The 18,428-nt window shown below is 37.1% G+C and overlaps 1 protein-coding gene across 3 annotated transcripts in view; it reads right to left on the reverse strand.

Moving 5' to 3' along the window:
- Window positions 1–3,296: 3,296 nt before the first annotated feature.
- The window catches only part of LOC135708469 (uncharacterized), a 120,816-nt gene continuing 105,684 nt past the window's right edge, over window positions 3,297–18,428 (reverse strand). For all 3 annotated transcript variants that reach the window (XM_065230591.1, XM_065230588.1, XM_065230590.1), the window contains exon 6: window positions 3,297–4,466. In XM_065230591.1, coding sequence (XP_065086663.1) covers window positions 4,322–4,466 — 145 coding nt within the window. In that variant the 3' untranslated portion in view covers window positions 3,297–4,321. The remainder of the gene's footprint in view (window positions 4,467–18,428) is intronic.

Below are 18,428 nucleotides of genomic sequence, written 5' to 3' on the forward strand. Positions count from 1 at the left end.
TCGTTATGTTGTTTATTTTTACTTTAGAATGACAGTTCTTACAGCAAACAAAAAAATTCTCACAGCTAACAAAAAACTACAATGGACAGCCCTATGGGGTTGTACGCAATGGTGACGTAGGACTACGTGGTCTTGTATTATAAATCTTATTTGTTACCTGCAGCAGGAGCTTGTGTTTTGTGTAGGAATAGGAATTTGAGCGGGGTTTATACTCATTAGTATGACGCGCTTGACATAGATGGCCCACAGAAACTCACGAAGAGCTACTGATTCCGATCAATAGCGGTGTGGCTTCTTCCTCCTTCTTGGATGCTCATGTGGACTGCAGCTCGCTGCTTGCAGGCAGTCTTTCGTTGTGTAGGTACTGGAGAACACCACCACTCACCACGCGGTGATTGAATAAACACCGTTTGGTGAGACCGGATGAAATTTAACTTTGAAATCTGTGTTAGGGAAATCGCTTTTCGCAGGCAATCGGTGATAATTTTAATTATCATAGCAACAGTTGCACATTTGTGCAATTTTCAACAGTAAAATTTTGAAAACCGATAAAGTCTTAAATTAAACAGATGCGTAGAAATATATCTGATCGATTGGTGATAAAATAATTGAAATTGTTCCAGGGGCTGCTGAGTTATTAACGTTCAAAATCTTTCATAATTGTGTTACAAGTTCCATTTTCGGTTTTCACAAAGAGTACCCCCATATAGAAATCACAGACGTAGTCCTACGTCAAAATTTCATCTCACTAACACACGCAAATCGCACCAATGCGAACCCGGCTGGAGAGGATTATAGCCACCATATTCAATATAGTGACTAGAATCAGCACCACTTTGAGCCACGCAACTCTGCGTTCCAGAGCGTTTTGCGACGTGACAATACACTTAAAAAAAATCACACGTTACCCTTATGTGTTCCACACTTCGATTTGCGCAAATTGCTAAACACATCCATTTCATGTGTGAATCTTATAATATAAATTATTCCCGAACACTATAAGTTCAATTGTGATACACTTGGATTTCAAGTGTCTCACATTTTGTTATCGACAGTCTGACACTTAATCATCAAATTTCCTTCATTCAAAAGCATATTTTCGAACATATCTGGCTCGTGTATTTTTAATAATCGATCAAAACAATGCATTTCATTTAATGATTATTTTTTTCATTATTCATTCATAAAAAATAAGAAGAAGAAGAGAAAAAAACACTGCAGCTCTCTCCAATCACGTCATTACACCAGGACCTAGGAACCCAAGGATACTGTAAAAGACAGTTATGGAGATATAAAGTTTTTCAGCTTTTGATGTTATTCTCAGTTATTAAATTGGATTTACTTACCATTCCTGATCAGTTTTCTGTTTTAAAGATGATCCAGCCAAAGGGCTGAAAATCTATGAAGCCAAAAATAAAGTTGTATTTCAGATAGAACCGGCCAACTTCTTCACACCGGCTGACAAATTGATCGCTACTGGTAAAAGTAATTATTGTCAGTAAATTAAAGCGGAAATTAATATTGTGGGGTACCTGTAAACTCTCGTAAGGGTCATAACTGTAGCAGCAACATACTCTTTTGACACTCGTCCTGCTACTGATGAGATCCATGTGCCATACACGTTAAATGCGATAGTAGCAAACAGTAGCGCAGATCCTTACTAAGATCCCATGAATTTCAATAACTGAACACACGAAATTATGGTGTGATTTGTTTTGATTTCACCGACAGGTGGGACATGTGATTTTTGAGCATTGATCCCATGAAATGCGAATGAAATTCACATGATATCATGGTGACTGGCAATTAGCGAAATTCATATTTGAAAACGCATGAATGGAACATGTAGATTTTTTTGAGTGTGGATATTGAAGTGAATGGTTGTGTTTTAGTGTACGAGTGTGTGATTGGTTCGGCTGGAGTGCTGTGCTCGAACGATTCACGACAGTACTTGGGTCTAGACTTGGGAGGACTTGGGTATTCTGTATTTCGCGTATTTCGTCATGTTTTGGCATGCAGAATCTGACAAAAATAATCCCGTTCGAAAACTCGGGAGTCACCACCCTAATGCCTTGCTCAGACTACAGAGTTGTAACATCCCCAGCTAACGACCAAGCCCGTAAATAGTTAATAGTTAATTAAATTTTATATCTGCCTTATATACGCAGAAAAATGGATTTTTGTTTCAGGGCCTAATGTATTTTGTTATTGAATCAAACATATTGTATCACTTTTTCAACAAAACATATTTTTGAATCAACAAACTGGTTTTTAGAATCAACAAACAGAGTATTGACTCTACAACCGGTTTGTTGATTCAAAAATATTTTTCTTTGAGTTAACCGAATAATATATTTGAATCAATACCAAAAATATATTAGGCCCTGAGCCAAAAATATATCCATTTGAATTTAAAAAGCATTTCTCTGCCTTATATCAGCATTATATTGCACTTATTGCATTACTGGGCTTGATGGTTACTTGGGATGTTACAAAGATGTTATTCAAATTAACAACAAGAAAACGTCATAAATACAAACAAATTCGTAATCTGAACATAGTATAATAAAAAATACCATAAGTGAACGATAAGGCAAATGATGGAACTATTCCACAAATGGTTTGGATGATACCCCGACCAAGTCGTTAAGCAAATTAACCATAACATTTTTTTTATTCGAGTATCTTGACCTTCCATTGTAAGATTAGGGAAATCCCCACTCACTTCCTAAATAGGTGTGAATTGTATAGACAATTATCAAGCATATCGCACGTGAGATAAGGAATCTCCTTCTTCCTACACCTTTCACACTCACTCCCTAACGAACCTCCTCCAAATGATACTCGTAGCTGATAAATAAATATACAAACACTCATTTAACATTAATTACACGTTCATAGAGATGGCACATACCAACCTATATCAACCACCTCTCTCATAATAGCTTTTTCATCCTATTTGGCCAAGTATTACGTTCCAACTGGAACTATGCACCTGTCCTCAACTTGAACAATTTTTTTTTTTCTAATAGGGAATCGACATCCCCCTCATATCAGCATGGTTTTGCACCATGTCTGCACCTGTACAGACTGAGCTAAGAAAAGCGCGCCTCTTACAATAGATAAATAGCTATACGACAAACAATTTTGTAATGGCTGTGCGCGGTTTCCATCAGCCTCAGATGACACTTCGTCGTATCGCTCTCGGCCACTCGTTGCTTCCACCGGAGTCTGTCAGTGTGGTGACTATTTATGTCGTGTGAAAATCAGAATACAAAATACAGCGTCTTCATTTACCACCGTACCTTCCTGGGGAATTTGGGCAAAAAGCTTGCCCCTTCTATCGCACCAGCTATGGGAAATAGTGGATCCCATGGCAACGAGACGGTTGCTGCCAACAGTGCTGCCTCCAAAGAATTGGTTGAAAAAATTGCCGAGAAAAGTAAAAAGTTCAACGAGAAACAATCGACCGAAATGGAACATTTGCGCGAACGGGTACTCAAGATGGAGTGCAAGATGGAGGTGATGGAACGAATGGTACAGTGTTTGGTACAGCTGCTGGCTGTGTTTGGAGCGGGATTTATGGGAGTGATCTGTTGGCTAGCTATTCGTTCAGCACCCACCGTCCGGATAGAGTCATCGCAATTGAGTGGAAGCATGTGATAGTTGGTATTCTGTATAAAAAGTTTTTTTCTTTCTTTACTGTGTAATATTTATAATAAAGTCCAACTTGATCAACGTTTGGGTGTTTTGCAACTTCCTTTTTCAATGCCAAAAAACTTGGGAATTAAGTAGTACATACATGCACACGTGGTTGCCTCTAAAAGCCTTTTTTTCTGATTGAGTTGTTTCTGCGCGGATTCCATACCAAAACGAGTAAAAAGTTTTCGTTGGGATTCCAATTAAAAAAAAAAAACTTAGAATTAATATGGAATCCTCGCAAGCTCCATCGCGTCTCAAAATAAAAATAAAAATTTGAGATTAATACAATCAAACAGACCAACGAAAGAAAACCATCCACTACATATCATTAACCACATCGCGTAAATGTATAACGATTATTGTATTTGATTCCGTTTATTTACAATCACTCTTGTATGCAAAACTGTGGCACGTGGCCTCGCACAACCACCTACTAGCTAGCCGTCTCCTCGACGAAGTTCTCATCGCGTCCGAGCTCCATCGACGGTCGTTCCTATTTGATAACATCACAATCGCAATCTTCGTCCAGCTTCTCGTAGCTTTGGTTCATGTTTTTGCGAATTGTTTTCTTCGGGTTTGTTGCCCGGCCAGATGATAATGGCTTTTGGTGATCCTGATGTCAAATGGATCCGTTTCGGGTGCTGATCTTGCCCTCGTGAATATCACGGTCAATCTCGTCTTCGTCGTACTCGTCTTCGTCTTCGAGGCTTTGACCGGGTTTTGGCATCGAATCGTCCACCAGTACGTCGGTGAGATTGTCGTATCTGTAAGAAAGGGAAATCAGTGGGGTCGTTTGAATGATTGTTTTGGATTCATCGTGATTTTTGAACAAGTTGGGAGCCCCGACATCAATAAACTTCATGGAACTTCAGGAAAGAAAATCAACACACACAGAAAAAAAAAATCTGAATTTTAACTATCGCGTAAAATCTCCCTTCGTTTAATTTTTAGCTAAACTTGGCATAAACAGCGAAATCTTTAACAAGCTTGCATACAATATTGCTAATTTATGCGATATTGCGCTTAAATTTACACGAAATATTGCGTAAATTTATGCCAATTCTAGCGTTAATTTTATGTGCGCTTTATCTCGCAGAAATTTACAAGAATTTTTTGAACGGTACAAATTGTTAAAAAAAAAGACCAGTGCAGCGAACTTAGTAGCAGTGTTTATTTTGATACTGTAAGGTCCTGTAACAAGTTTGTTAGCTCAAAAAATAGTTAATATTTTCGAGGGGGCGACACATCTATCTCACTCTAGCGAATCAATCTTCGAGAAAAATCTTCGTTCATTTGTCGCATCTACTTGCATCGCGCATCATCTTTTTGCAGGAAATCTTCAGAATCGTCATCAATCTTCTTTCTATCTACTCAGCGTGCGCGCAGCTAGCCACAGCAAAACGCAATCTTTTCTGCATCGTAGATAGAGTCGTCCCCCTCGAATATTTTAACCTATTCTTTTTAGCTGGTGGCAGGGTTTAATCGAAAATCAACGATCTAACAGTGGCCGGAAACAGTTGGAACCAGTGGGAAACATTGTTGGAGACCGAATATAGAGGATGATGAATATGACTTCTGTAGTTTGTTTTGTGTGAGTTGCAGCATTATTTGAATTAAGGGTAATAATGGGTAATAATTATCTGCCTCTTATCTTGAGCCCGTTCTAAAACCAACGTTTCGAATTTAAATTTATAAGTGAACCGAGAAGTGAACTGCTGGTCTGAGTTCCTCTGGTATATTCAATTAGAGGATGTTCCTGAATATACAGTCCAACAGCACGTAATGTTGTCAACAATTTCAATGACACACCGTTCGAAAAATTCATGTTAATTTTTGCGAGATATAGCGCACATAAAATTAACGCTAAATTTGGCATAAATTTACGCAATATTTCGTGTAAATTTAAGCGCAATATCACATAAATTAGCAATATTGTATGCAAGCTTGTAAACGATTTCGCTGTTTATGCCAAGTATAGCTCTAAATTAAACGAAGGGAGATTTTACGCGATAGTTAATATTCGGAATTTTTTTCTGTGCAGTGGTTCAGCAGTGCTCCCTTTTTATTTACAACAATCCAATGCCTACGAGATTTTGCCGAAGGTGTGCTGAAGGTGTACTCAGGCTGTGCCGAATCTAATTTTGGCGCAATGTGCTGAGTGACTTACCCCTTGCATCATGTAAAAGAATCTCACATTGAATTTCTTTAGTTGATCTAACCCTCGGTTTAACCTGAGTACCGCGGACTCACTCAAGGTGCTTGTCACTTGTGAGCCAGTGTGAACTGTCAAGCGGGAGCCAAACATTCAGAAGCAGCAAATGCAGTTACTCTTCTTATCTACCGTCAAGCATTGTAATCTCATAAAAATGTTTTATACTTTTTCATAACACATTCTTATTTTTAAGCTGAAAGATAAAAACCAACAGGCTTAGTGATGGAAGTTTAAAAACCAGCATATTTTTTATGAGGCAGCTGAGTTTTCAATTACAGTAAAACATACTTTGGCGAAACATGTATGTAAACAAACTTTGATAGAGTCATGGGGGCTCGAGCACTCCTGGCTCAGAGCTTTTGGCGGGAATCAACTGAGAAAGAGCAAATCAATTTTAAACTTGAGAAAATTTTCAAGCAGTTTTCCATTAGCTTGCAAAATAAAATTGCTCGACTCCGCAGTACCCAGGGTCTAACCAGCAAACATGGACAGGAATATATTTTTGTTGACGTGGTCAAAGAAGGATTAAATTAAAAAAGCCGATCAATGAAGAGCGTTGTAACAGCCGGTGGAAACCTGAGTCCTGTGAACTAACTCAAAATGCTTGTCATCTGGGAGCCAAGTCAAACTGTCAAACGGGAGCCAAACATTCGAAAGAGCTCAGAAGTCACGTAGGTAGTTATTGTTTGAACCACAAGTAAAGGTGTTGCCATCTACTGAAAACAAATTAAGAATTATAATTATGAAACTGTCGAAACATCAACCTTAGTAGGCGGATAATGTAAATCATCGAGCGTGATGCTCGAAAAAGTGTTTTTATTTGATATTAATAATGCTAAAACTGGGTTGCTGAAACAAGAATGTAATCAAACTTTATAAGAGTCATGTGAGCTTTGTGAGCAAGTGCACTCCCATCACCATGTATACGTTATTTCTGGAGCAGAGGAGGAGGAGCCAAGAGTTCATTTGACAGCATGTATATACAATTTCATGAGCTGTTTCAGCAAAACAATTTGAAACTTCGGAAGATTTTCAAGATGTTTTCTAGCTCACTTGAAAAATAAAATCGGCTGAGTTCGCAGTACTCAGGTGGAAACTAACGATTTTAAATTGGCTCACTACTTGACTAGCCTATTGGTCCCAAGCAAATCGTTTAACGTATCCCATTCTAGTCGAAATTCTAGTACTACACAGTTCGTTTAGATTCGCTATGAAAGTTTGACAGATAGAATGAGGGGTTCATGGCTTTTCCTATGTTTCGAGGGGTGCATTGATTAGCTTGGAACCGAAGAGGGTACCAGAGCTGAATCAAAAAAGTTGAGCACGTTTCTTCGGGACCTTCTGGTCTTAGAGTTACCTCTATGGTGATATTGCCGATATTGTCCAGCTTCACAAAGATACGGTCGCTAGAATTGTGCAGATGTACAAAAAGCGTGGTTCTATCTCACCAGCTAAGCGATCGGGGCGTCCTTCAAATACAACTGGCCGAATTGACAAAGCTATCGTGAAGAAGGCGGAGCTGGACCGGGGACTATCAGTTCCGAAAATTGCGAAACAGATTGAAAGCGAGTTTTCCATTCAACTGACATCACAATCCGTACGAAATCGTCTTCATATGAAAAGTCTTAACGGCAGAGTAGCTCTTAAGAAGCCGTGGTATCCTGATATCTCTGCAAAATATCTGTTTATTAGCTGATATATGATTTTCAAACTTATCTGTGAGAAAGCGATCCACACAATGAGCGGTACACTCCGTGCGGCGCAGGGAGCGAATATAATACAGCAGTGGCGTCTCGTCCTTATGTGCACCTCGTGCACTGCACAGTCTCGAATTTTCAAAAAGTAAAATTAATATTTCATAAAAGTTAAGACGCAAAAATTTAATACTCAATGAAAACCATTTTTGTCCGCCCTATTTATTGGTTCCATATGGATAGTAACTGAATTATCCACCACATCACAGGATAGTAGCTGAATTGTTTACCACATCGCTGCTCAACCTCCGTTTTACCCACCACTGAAAGAAAAGTACGTAAAAACAGAAGCGAGGCATAGCATGGGATTTTACCACGTGCAGACAACACTCTTTTTGGGCTTCTATGGCGAATGAGCGACACAAAACAAGCAGGGAAAATATGCCTTCGTTCTACCAAAGCCACCGCATGCTTAGTTCTCCCCGTTCTCCCAGTCTGAGCACTAGGGTGTTTCATTTTGAAAAAAGTGATGAATTTTTGATAGGCCACCCTCCAGTTCGATTCATAGCCCCAAAATATGAACCTGTGCAAAAAATGGTAAAGATTGATGAAGGTTTAGAGGTCGCGCCAATGATTTGGATTTTGTATGGAGATTTTGGTGAATTAGTATGGGAAATTATTGATTTTCGTTTACATTGCTCTAACTTTGGTTGTAGTTGTCCAAACGTTGAAAAAAAAAATATGTGGTTGTCATGACAATGATCAACAAGCCTGTTGTTGTTGCGATGAAATTGGCGTTGTTGCCTTGTACATATTCATCTGTCAATTTACCCTATTTTGCCATTTTTTCACATTTTTATAATTCTTGATACGCTGCAAAACTGAGCGTAGCAACTGTAGGCTTTTTGTTTATTGCCATAGCAATAACATATTAAATTTTTTCGACATTTGGACAAGTAGAAGCAAAGTTATAGCGATATAAGCGATTTTTTAAATTCTTCCATAGTAATTCCCATACAAATTTCAAATCATTGGCGCGACCTCTAAACCTTCATCAATCTTTACCAATTTTTGCACAGGTTCATATTTTGGGGCTATGAATCGAACTGGAGGGTGGCCCATCAGAAATTCATCACTTTTTTCAGAATGAAGCACCCTACTGAGCACTTTTCCTTGTGCACCAGAAACGCTCGTATTTACAACCAGATCAGTTGTATATGTATTGAAATCCCGTAAGCATAATTGCCGCTGTGTTAGTGTTTATTTTGTGCACTTCTATCTTTGCACAGTTTAAAGAGAAGAGAATAAATTTTCACGTATAGGCAACGTCGCATTTGAGTTTCTCTCTGAATTTATTGAATCTTGGAGAGCCGTCATTCGTTGTATACCTACCAACACGCATACATCGAATTTTTAAATTTTTAAATTTTCTCACTACCATGTCTGCATTTCATTCAGTAGCCTCAGCGCATTGATGGAATATTGTTCATAGCATAGTGCAAAATTAAATAGGAATCATGGAACAGCATATTGTTGATGACCTCCTGAAAAGACCGTTTGCCAGAAGATCCATGGAGGAAAAAATGCTTATTGCGAGAATGGACGTCCCTCGACCAAAGTTGGAAAACTTGAAAACGACATGTAAAAGAAATAGTAAAATCATACCGCGGAACTTTGCCGAAATGGACAAGTGAAAATTGTTGGTTGTGTCGTGCTCGAGGAAATTTCGCGGCAAGTGGAGCATTTCGAGGAAATCGCAATTGGCGTCAACTCTACACTACTGCTTAGGAAACGGCGAGTAACGTTGACAAATATCATAAACATGAGTCTTAAAAAGAAAATCAGTTTCTATGCAAGAGTAAGCAAAACTGGTAGCAGAACTGTTTCCCATCATCATTTCGTTTATTTTTTATGCAGGTACCCCCGTCGAAAGATTTGTATCCCATTTTTTTATTATGCATCAAAATTGGCTTCTACTGTTACAGACAATATATAAATAAAATAGGTGCACAACTAGTTAATTTTCTCACGTGACGCCACTGTAATACAGCAAGCGCTAATGGCTTTTTTGAATTATTTGCATACTTTGCTTACCACGACTGCATGAATAGGAGATAAAGAAGAATTTTGTATTTTTGCTGGGTTTCTCATTTTCAACCCTACACTGAGTGGCACTCTTTGCGTCGGAACCGTCGGAGCGATGGCTACACATTGAGCTTTCGTTATTTCTGGGTGTGTGTCTGTCTTCTCTTCTCCGCTGTTTTACACTTGTGCAGGGTGATAGACAAGCAAACTTTGTGTTTGCTTGATTCTCACTTTGTTTATTTCAGAAAATCAGCACATTGCGCACATTGAGTGATCAGATGACAGCCTCCCTGATTTTAATGAATCTCAGCAAAATAAATTGCAGAATCACTCGGCTGTTGGAATCTCGGCGAAAAAATTAAGTGTGTGTAAATTACACTCAAGTTAATAGTAATTATGTTTTGCTGTGTACACTGATAAATTGAACTATTCCCATTTCGCTTGAAATTTAATCAATTTGACTTTAAACTCATTTCAATCACAGACAAACAGACATAAAGCATTGAATATTTATCACTGTAAAACATCGTCGCTAAAACATTACCGCCATCTGTTGAATACACTGTGGTGGGTAGTACGCTGAACAGATGGCGGTAGTGTGTAAACATCAAACGCAAGGCAATTGACTATGCGTGCCACAGGTGGCGGTACTACCAACTACGATACTTTCAAATTGACCGTTAAATGCTTGTTAGATGAACAACTTACGAGAGTTTTGTTTGTTTGTCAGTTGTTTAATCATATCGAATAATTAAAAATTAAACCTCTCTTTCTAAATAATAAGCATCTGATATTAATCCCAGTTTAATCATGGTTGATTAGATTGTAGATTTTTTTATTGAATGAATTTTCATTATTTTTTATTCTATTTTAATAATTTTTGATTGAATTTTATTCTTGTTTGATTATATATCACTATTGAAAAAGAATAAAGTTTAATACTGGAAAGATTATTTCGATTTTAATCATGCATGACTACTTCCAGAGTAATCATGGCTCGGACTCAATAAGGTGAAGCGGGAATCTGCATAGCTTTTTGATTTAATTTATCTTTGAGTGTAGGTTCCTTCACTACACTGAAACAAATCGACATGTACGATTTATTGGATCCATCTTATAACATAGCAATGTCAGAAGATTTATTCATTCTATGTGATGATTGATAGATTCCACTGCACACTGGGCCAGGAACCGAAATTAGCAAGACAAACCCTCTAGCGCATTGGGTTTGCATTATATTGAATTGGTGTCTTTGGAAAAGTTTCTCGGTTTAACATGCGCCTTCATCTGGTCATAGAAATTAGTTCAAATTCTCTCCGCATAGATGGTGCTGCGATACTAACTTTCTTATTTCGCATGATAGAGGTTTGTTGTCTTGGACAAAGTTGTAGAACATAGAATAATATATAAAAATGCCGAAAAACTCAAAGCTCTAGGTCTTCAAACAACAAAGATATAGTGAATATTGTAAAATTTAACTGAAATTTACGTTTTTTGTACTATTTTCCATACTAACGAGAAATCCTTAATTTTTAACACCGTGAATCTTTTAAGTCGAATAATTTGCAAGTTTTGAGGAAGAGTTCCCAATATTTTGGGTCGATACAAGCGAAATATTAGCCAAAATAGTGAAAATTACCATGATTTCTCGAAAAGTTGCAAGTATTAGCAAAAAGTCGTTTACTTTCTGAAATGTACAATTTATCATCAATCAAAGGTGAAAGTTTGCCGGACATGTAATTTTATATATTTGAGATATCTGAATTCATAGACTACAATGTTTATTCAATTAGCGTTCGCCAATGCACGGCACGCTAGCTGCGTGCGATGGAAACGATGGAATATGCCTCTTATGCTTCGCTAGCTGCACGTTGCCGAACGCTTTACTAATGTATGCACAAAGCTTCTTCATGTATATTCTCGTACATGTGTGCGTGTGACAAATGTTGATGAGATATCTAGATTCATAATATATTTTTTTTAATTCTTACAACTATACCTGTTATCTTGCAATGTCGATTATTGCAACAGCATTTGCACAGGTCCTGGCAATTGCTCTTTATCGGTTTGAGGAAACTGTTTCTGCACTGTCATCACTGGGTCAGAGGTCAGCAAAAGTCGATGGAATACGCCCTCGATGTTTGCAAGACGACTGAATTGTCGAGAATAGTGCTCCCGATATTTTCTGGTGGATTTGTTCCACCGCTCAACGAACGGTGGGAACGAACATCTAGAAACTAATGGAAATTCATATAAGTTTGCACTATAAGCAAATCCAGTAAAACAAACCTGTTTTCGTGATGAATATTGCTCACTAAAAGATATATAATATATGACAGTCATGTATATTTTATTGGAGTTGCTTTTAACGATTTTTGACATTTGTTGATATTTCGCGTGAAAAAAGGCATGTAGAAAGTATTGGACAGTCATTTAAGTTTGCACTATAGGAGAACATTTATATCGCATTCGAATAGCTTCCGACCATTTTTTAAGTTTGTAGATTGTTGACAGATCCATGCCAATCATTAGATAGTCATATAGATTTGCCTTTTAAGGAATCCAACAGCAAACATTTGTTTTGGCATGGTTTTTGGGATGAATATCGTTCCCAAAAAAATACATATTATATGATTGTTCTGCATACATTATTGAAATAATTTTCAACGATGTTATCGTACACTTATTGAACATGATTGTTCGTCGAACTAAATACTGCTTACAACAATGATACTTAAAATCTTTATTTGTTATTGGCCCATAAGATAAGGGCTTCCAGAAGAAAATGTATTTAAATTGAAAAAAAAAACTACTGCAATATTTACTTTGATAAAATTATAATTGTAAGCCTTATACATGGCTTATTCAGATTCCCCAGCACTAGTACTGGAACTTTATGAACCAGTTCTATGAACGCATATAATTTGGTTATCGTTTTATTGCACACAGGAGCATTAAGACAGATTAGAACAAAATACACCACCGAAAGGAACATAAGTTTGTCAGTGCTATATTTCTTCACTCTAGCAAAACGAGCATTCCATGTTGGAAGAGTTGATTTTACTTCATGCTAATTGAACGAGCTCAATCTCAATGTCATTCGTGGCCCAGTGGAACCGAACGAAGACACCGACAGCATCACACCTCCACAGTCCTGGATCGAATCCCAAATCAGCTACAATAAAATAAAAAAAAAACGCAACTGTGAAAGCACTCGAAGCACCACCTCCCACTGTCTGATGTTTATTTTTCGATTTATTTTTCGAATATATGTGTCAAAACAAGAAGTAAATATCATGTGATATTCATATAAATTTTAATTAAATTGATTTATGACATGTATATGATACTGTGGTGAAATGTAAAGCTTGTGCTGATGGGTTTCAAATCCATTTCAGTTAATTATTAATTCTTATAAGTTGACCAATTTTCATTTATCATATGAAGATCATATAAAAGTTACCTACATATCAGCATTGGAAATGTATCAGATATTCATATAAAATTTACCTGATAGATTTTCAATCATATCGTTTTCATTGGATTTTCTTATAGCGCAAATTTATTAGACTGCCACATAGCATGAATATGTCATATTGGTTCAGTGTAGTTATGCCGATCGAGCTTCGTCAAGCTGGGGCCTTATGCGGTGCGCTGGAATATTTCATCCATTCTATGCCGATCAACAAATCAAAGCCAACCATCAACCAACTCCACATTCCACAATTAATGGACATAATAAAGACAAAATAAAAGTTACCCGAAAAGTGGGTACAGTGCTTCCCAACTAACAATTTTAGCTACAGAATAGCTTATACAGCCAAAAAGTGGCTTATACTGTTAATTTTTGCCTGTATAAGCTAGCCTGCAATGTTCGTTAACTTGGCTAAAGGCGCAGCCCAGTTAGTGAATTCCACTCGCTACCTGGGCTGGCTTGTCAAACGTTAAACTACACTGAGGGACAGTGCTGCAAAATTACGGCGATATTCAAAATTTTGCTTTGGTCACTCATTTGAGCGAACAGTCATCGTCAAGGCAACCCATGTCAATTGTCAGTGTTAATGCAGTCAGTGACGAAAATGTGTAGATTTTTGTATTACCTAAATTTGAAACGAAATTAAATGACTTGAGCAAAACAATTACATGGAGCCGTTAAAGCAACCGGTGAACACTCGTGTTTATTTCAGTTACCATGGAGACGTAATTTGTGATTAGCCCCGGTCCCTTTCAAATTGTATCATTATTTATGAACGGCCTTATATTTGAAATGACGTTTCACATTCATCTAGTGATGTCCGATTTTCATTCGAATAATCGTTTAATCGATTAACGAACCGAAAAGTAAACTATTTATAGTCGGTTAGATCATGCCGATATAAGCATTAACATCTCCACAGGATCATCACCGATCGTTTCAAACATGTGCTGCACTCTCATTCGTGGAAAAATGGCAGCACAGCGAACAAAAAATAATCGATTAGTTGTTAATCGAGTAATTAAAAAATGGGACATCTCTGATTTTGGTGTGATTGTTTTGATAAAAATGAGCGCAAAATTTCATCTCTTCCGAGGGGGCAGCAAAACCACAAAATTACCTTGAATACGGGGGGTTCTCATTGGATGAAAGGGACCGTGAAAGAAGACACTAAAATAGAAAGTTTTTCTTTCGACAGTTTCATCTTAGTATTCATCTTTGGTTAAAGTGCAGAAGCATCTACGTTCTGAACTGCTTGGATAACAATAATGTGGCTCAGAATGCACGAAATTACACTTTTTGTTACCAGATTAATCTCTATTAAATGAATGAGATTTTGACAAAGGTTTTTGTGTGCATCAAGTCTATCAGTAACTATGTGATTAACAATTTTGTTAATTTGAAAGTCTGTCAATGACAATACCAAATCTCAGCACTGCTGAGGGGAACTTCAATGGATTGTTTGATTGACGTTAAAAAAATTTCACGCGCATTTCACAGTGTAAAGTTTGGTATTGTTATTTTCACAGCATTAAAACTCGCAAATTTAGAAAGGCTTAGGGTTTTTGCTAAAAACGCTTTCAAGTCTTGATTTCAGTGATGAATGAAAATGATTTCCAAATTATTTCTATTAACACTTTATATTCCATTCGAATGCGCCTCACTAATTATGACTACAAAATCACCGACAAACCGACATGGCACTTAATTCTGACTTATGCCCGAAAATTGTAAACGGCCGATTTAAATGTGCAGTGAACCAAACTGTCAAAACCATAGGATTTTTTGATCTAGATAAAAATAATTTGTCCAGAATAGATCAGACACGATCCAATTAATAACTTTTGCATGCGGGTTCATGGCTTAGCTAAATATTTCCCGCGAACATGGAGCCAGATGTCAGTAGTGTACTTTGGTCAGAAATTTTATTGATTTTTGCTATGCTCATTCATGTCGGTTTGTCGGTGACGAAATGTCAAACTAAATGTGACGTCTATTTTTGACGTACAAACATAGAGGTAACTATAAGACCAGAAGGTTCCGAAGAAACGAGCTCAACTTTTAGGCTCAGCTCTGGTACTATCTTCGGTCCCAAGCTAATCGATGCGCCCCTCGAAATATATAAAAATCCACGAAACCCTCATTTTATCTGTCAAACTTTCATAGCGAATCAAAACAAACATAGTGTAGTACTGGAATTTATACTACAATGGGATACGTTAATCGATTTACTTGGAACCAATAGACTAGTCAAGAAGTGAGCCAATTTAAAATCGTTAGTTTCGTAAACTCGAGCTAGCCATTAAATGACGCAGTTGTAGCAACCAGCGAGGCAACCGGTGGAAACTAAAGATTTCAATTTGGCTCACACTTGATTAGCCTATCGGTCCCAAGTACATCGATTAACGTACCCCATTCTAGTCGAAATTCTAGTACTACTTTATTGTTTTGATTCGCTATGAAGTTTGATAGATAAAATGAGGGGTTCGTGGATTTTCCTATGTTTCGAGGGGTGCATCGATAAGCTAGGGACCGAAGAGAGTACCAGAGCTGAGCCAAAAAGTTGAGCACATTTCTTCGGGACCTTCTTGTCTTAGAGTTACCTCCAGAGCTGCCAGGTGGTTTTATAAAAAATCTGTATCCACTCTATTAAAAAATCTGTATTTTCTGTATTGACGATTTTTTTCTTAATTAATCATGTTTTGTTGTTTTACAAATACAGTGCATACAAAATAACCATAAAAAGTGCTTAACCACCTATTCGGGCTATCGTACTGACCATACGGGATATAATTGCGCCATTTGTGATATCTTTTTTTTTTTTAATTCTTTATTTAAGAGATTTTTAGCCTTAGGCTAGTTCATCTCTAGATTTGTGATATCGTCCGTACTTATTTATAAGAGTGATATGAAGCCGTTTGAAAATGTATGGAGATTTTAGTTTCTATTCATTATCTTCCTGATAAGCAGTTTTAAATGCAAAAAAGTGCACGAGTTCATTACTATTTGATATTTTTAATATAGATGAATACAATTAATTACATCATTTGTGTGGTAGTTACACCGAAAAGTCGAGAGATGTCGCCCCGCCAGTGCTGGTAAAATCATTTTTGCAGTATGGAGAATATCAGAAAATCCGCAATTTCGTACGAAATACATTTTTAATGCAAGTAAAATGTTTACGAGAACTTGTATTTGTACTATTTTAATGTGCTCGGGCACTTTTCTTGTATTTAACATACATACTTAAATATATTGGAAATATTCAATTAATACTGTAAATCCCCATACAATCTCAAATCGTTTACTACCAGCTCCATATGCATCCGAAAGCGGTTGGTTCTCTGGTAGTGAATGCTGTCAAAAACACCATAACATGATTAATTCCAGAACAACATGTGAAAAGGGCATACAAGCTTTTTGTAAACAAACCTTCTTATGCCCTTTTCTCGCCACCCATATGACACCAACGCAAACCTTTAACATCACCGGGTAGGGGACACTTTCCCCTTCCCGATGATATTGCTGGTTTACGTGGGCGACCCTCGGTTGGTGAGAAAAGGGCCTACAAAGGTTTGTTTACAAAAAGCTTGTATGCCCTTTTCACATGTTGTTCTGGAATTGTCGATGGAAATTTGATAGGTTCCCGAGCAGAGGGTGAGAACAAAATGAAAACAAGAATTATGTTGTTTTCATTATTCCTGATAACTCAAATTGATTTCATTTTGATGTAGTTGATGGCTAACAGAACAAAAATGAGAGCTAAAAGATATGCGAAGAATATCAAAATTATAACATATATTGATATAAGTGAGAACTGCTTGATAACTTATTTTGATATAGATTTTTTTTTTCTCAAGCATTTTATAAAAATCTGTATAAATTTGTATTGTAATTTAAAAATCTGTGATAAATCTGTATTCTGTATCGGGTCTGTATTAAGATTAAAAAATCTGTATAATACAGATAAATCTGTATAAATGGCAGCGCTGGACCTCTATGGAGAAACTGTGCTGCCATATACTGTGATTCTAGCCGTAGATCTCCAGAAGGTAATGTATTTTAAGATGTAAAACAATGTTCAGGTTAAGCATTGATGAATATGAAGAAGACTACACGGCGAATGAGAACGACTCAAATTTGAGTTTTGTTCACTCATAATCACCAAAAGTACAGGTACGCAGGGATGAATAAATTTGCCTCATGGTTTCCAGTGGAAAACCTCAAAAATCTGCCGGAAAAATTGACGAAAATTTTACTAATTCTAGGAGTAGTACCAACACCAACCAACCGACATGAAACATGAACTTAACTTATGCTCAACAATTTCTAGCGGGTGATTCAAATGTGCAGCGATCCGATCTGTCAAAACCAAAGAATTTTTATCAAGATAAAAATTATTTGTCTATAATAGAATAGATCAAAAATTTGGCACGCGTATTCGTGGCTTAGACAAACGTTATTCCGCGAACACGAAGACAGATGTCAGTAGTGTGCTTTAGGCAGAAATGTCATAATAATTCATATGGCGAGTAATATGGTCATTCATGTCGGTTTTTCGGTGGTACCAATAGACTGAGTTAATCATATTCGGGAAGTATTCCTGGACAAACCTTGAACAACGTGGATAAACGTGAGGCAAATTTACTCATCGCTGTGTTTCTGCACTTCATGTGATTTATAAGTTAGCTAATCTCAAATTTGGGTCGTTCTCATTCGCCGTGTGGATTTTCAAATTTCTTCGAATTGTAAAACATTTGTGAACAAACAAAAATTTTAATTTTGACTCTAATTTGTTGTAACACCAGTTTTCTTACAGTAATAGGTTAGCTAATAAAGTTACTAGTTGCTGAAATAAATTTTTGGTTGCATATCAACAACAACATGTGAAAAGGGCATACAAACTTTTGGTAAACAAACCTTCTTATGCCCTTTTTTCACCATCCATATTACACCAACGCAAACCATCAACATCACCGGGTTAGGGGCAACTTTCCCCTTCCCGATGTTGTTGTTGGTTTGCGTGGGCAACCCTCGGCTGGCGAGAAAAGGGCCTACAAAGGTATGTTTATAAAAAAGCTTGCAGACCCTTTCACATGTGGCTCTTGATATTTTCAACTCTGAGCCTGTTATGTGTTTATTTGCGACATGGGACTGACAAGGTTTGCTATTTTGCCATCATTTCAGGAATAAACATAGCTGTTTCCTTTGAATTATTTAAGTACATTTAATGTTTCATGAATTTACCTTAAAAGTGGTA

This window comes from Ochlerotatus camptorhynchus, unplaced genomic scaffold, assembly GCF_037179485.1.
Source record: "Ochlerotatus camptorhynchus isolate MF236.1 unplaced genomic scaffold, CSIRO-AGI_Acam_v1.1 ptg000330l, whole genome shotgun sequence".
Lineage (NCBI taxonomy): Eukaryota > Metazoa > Arthropoda > Insecta > Diptera > Culicidae > Ochlerotatus > Ochlerotatus camptorhynchus.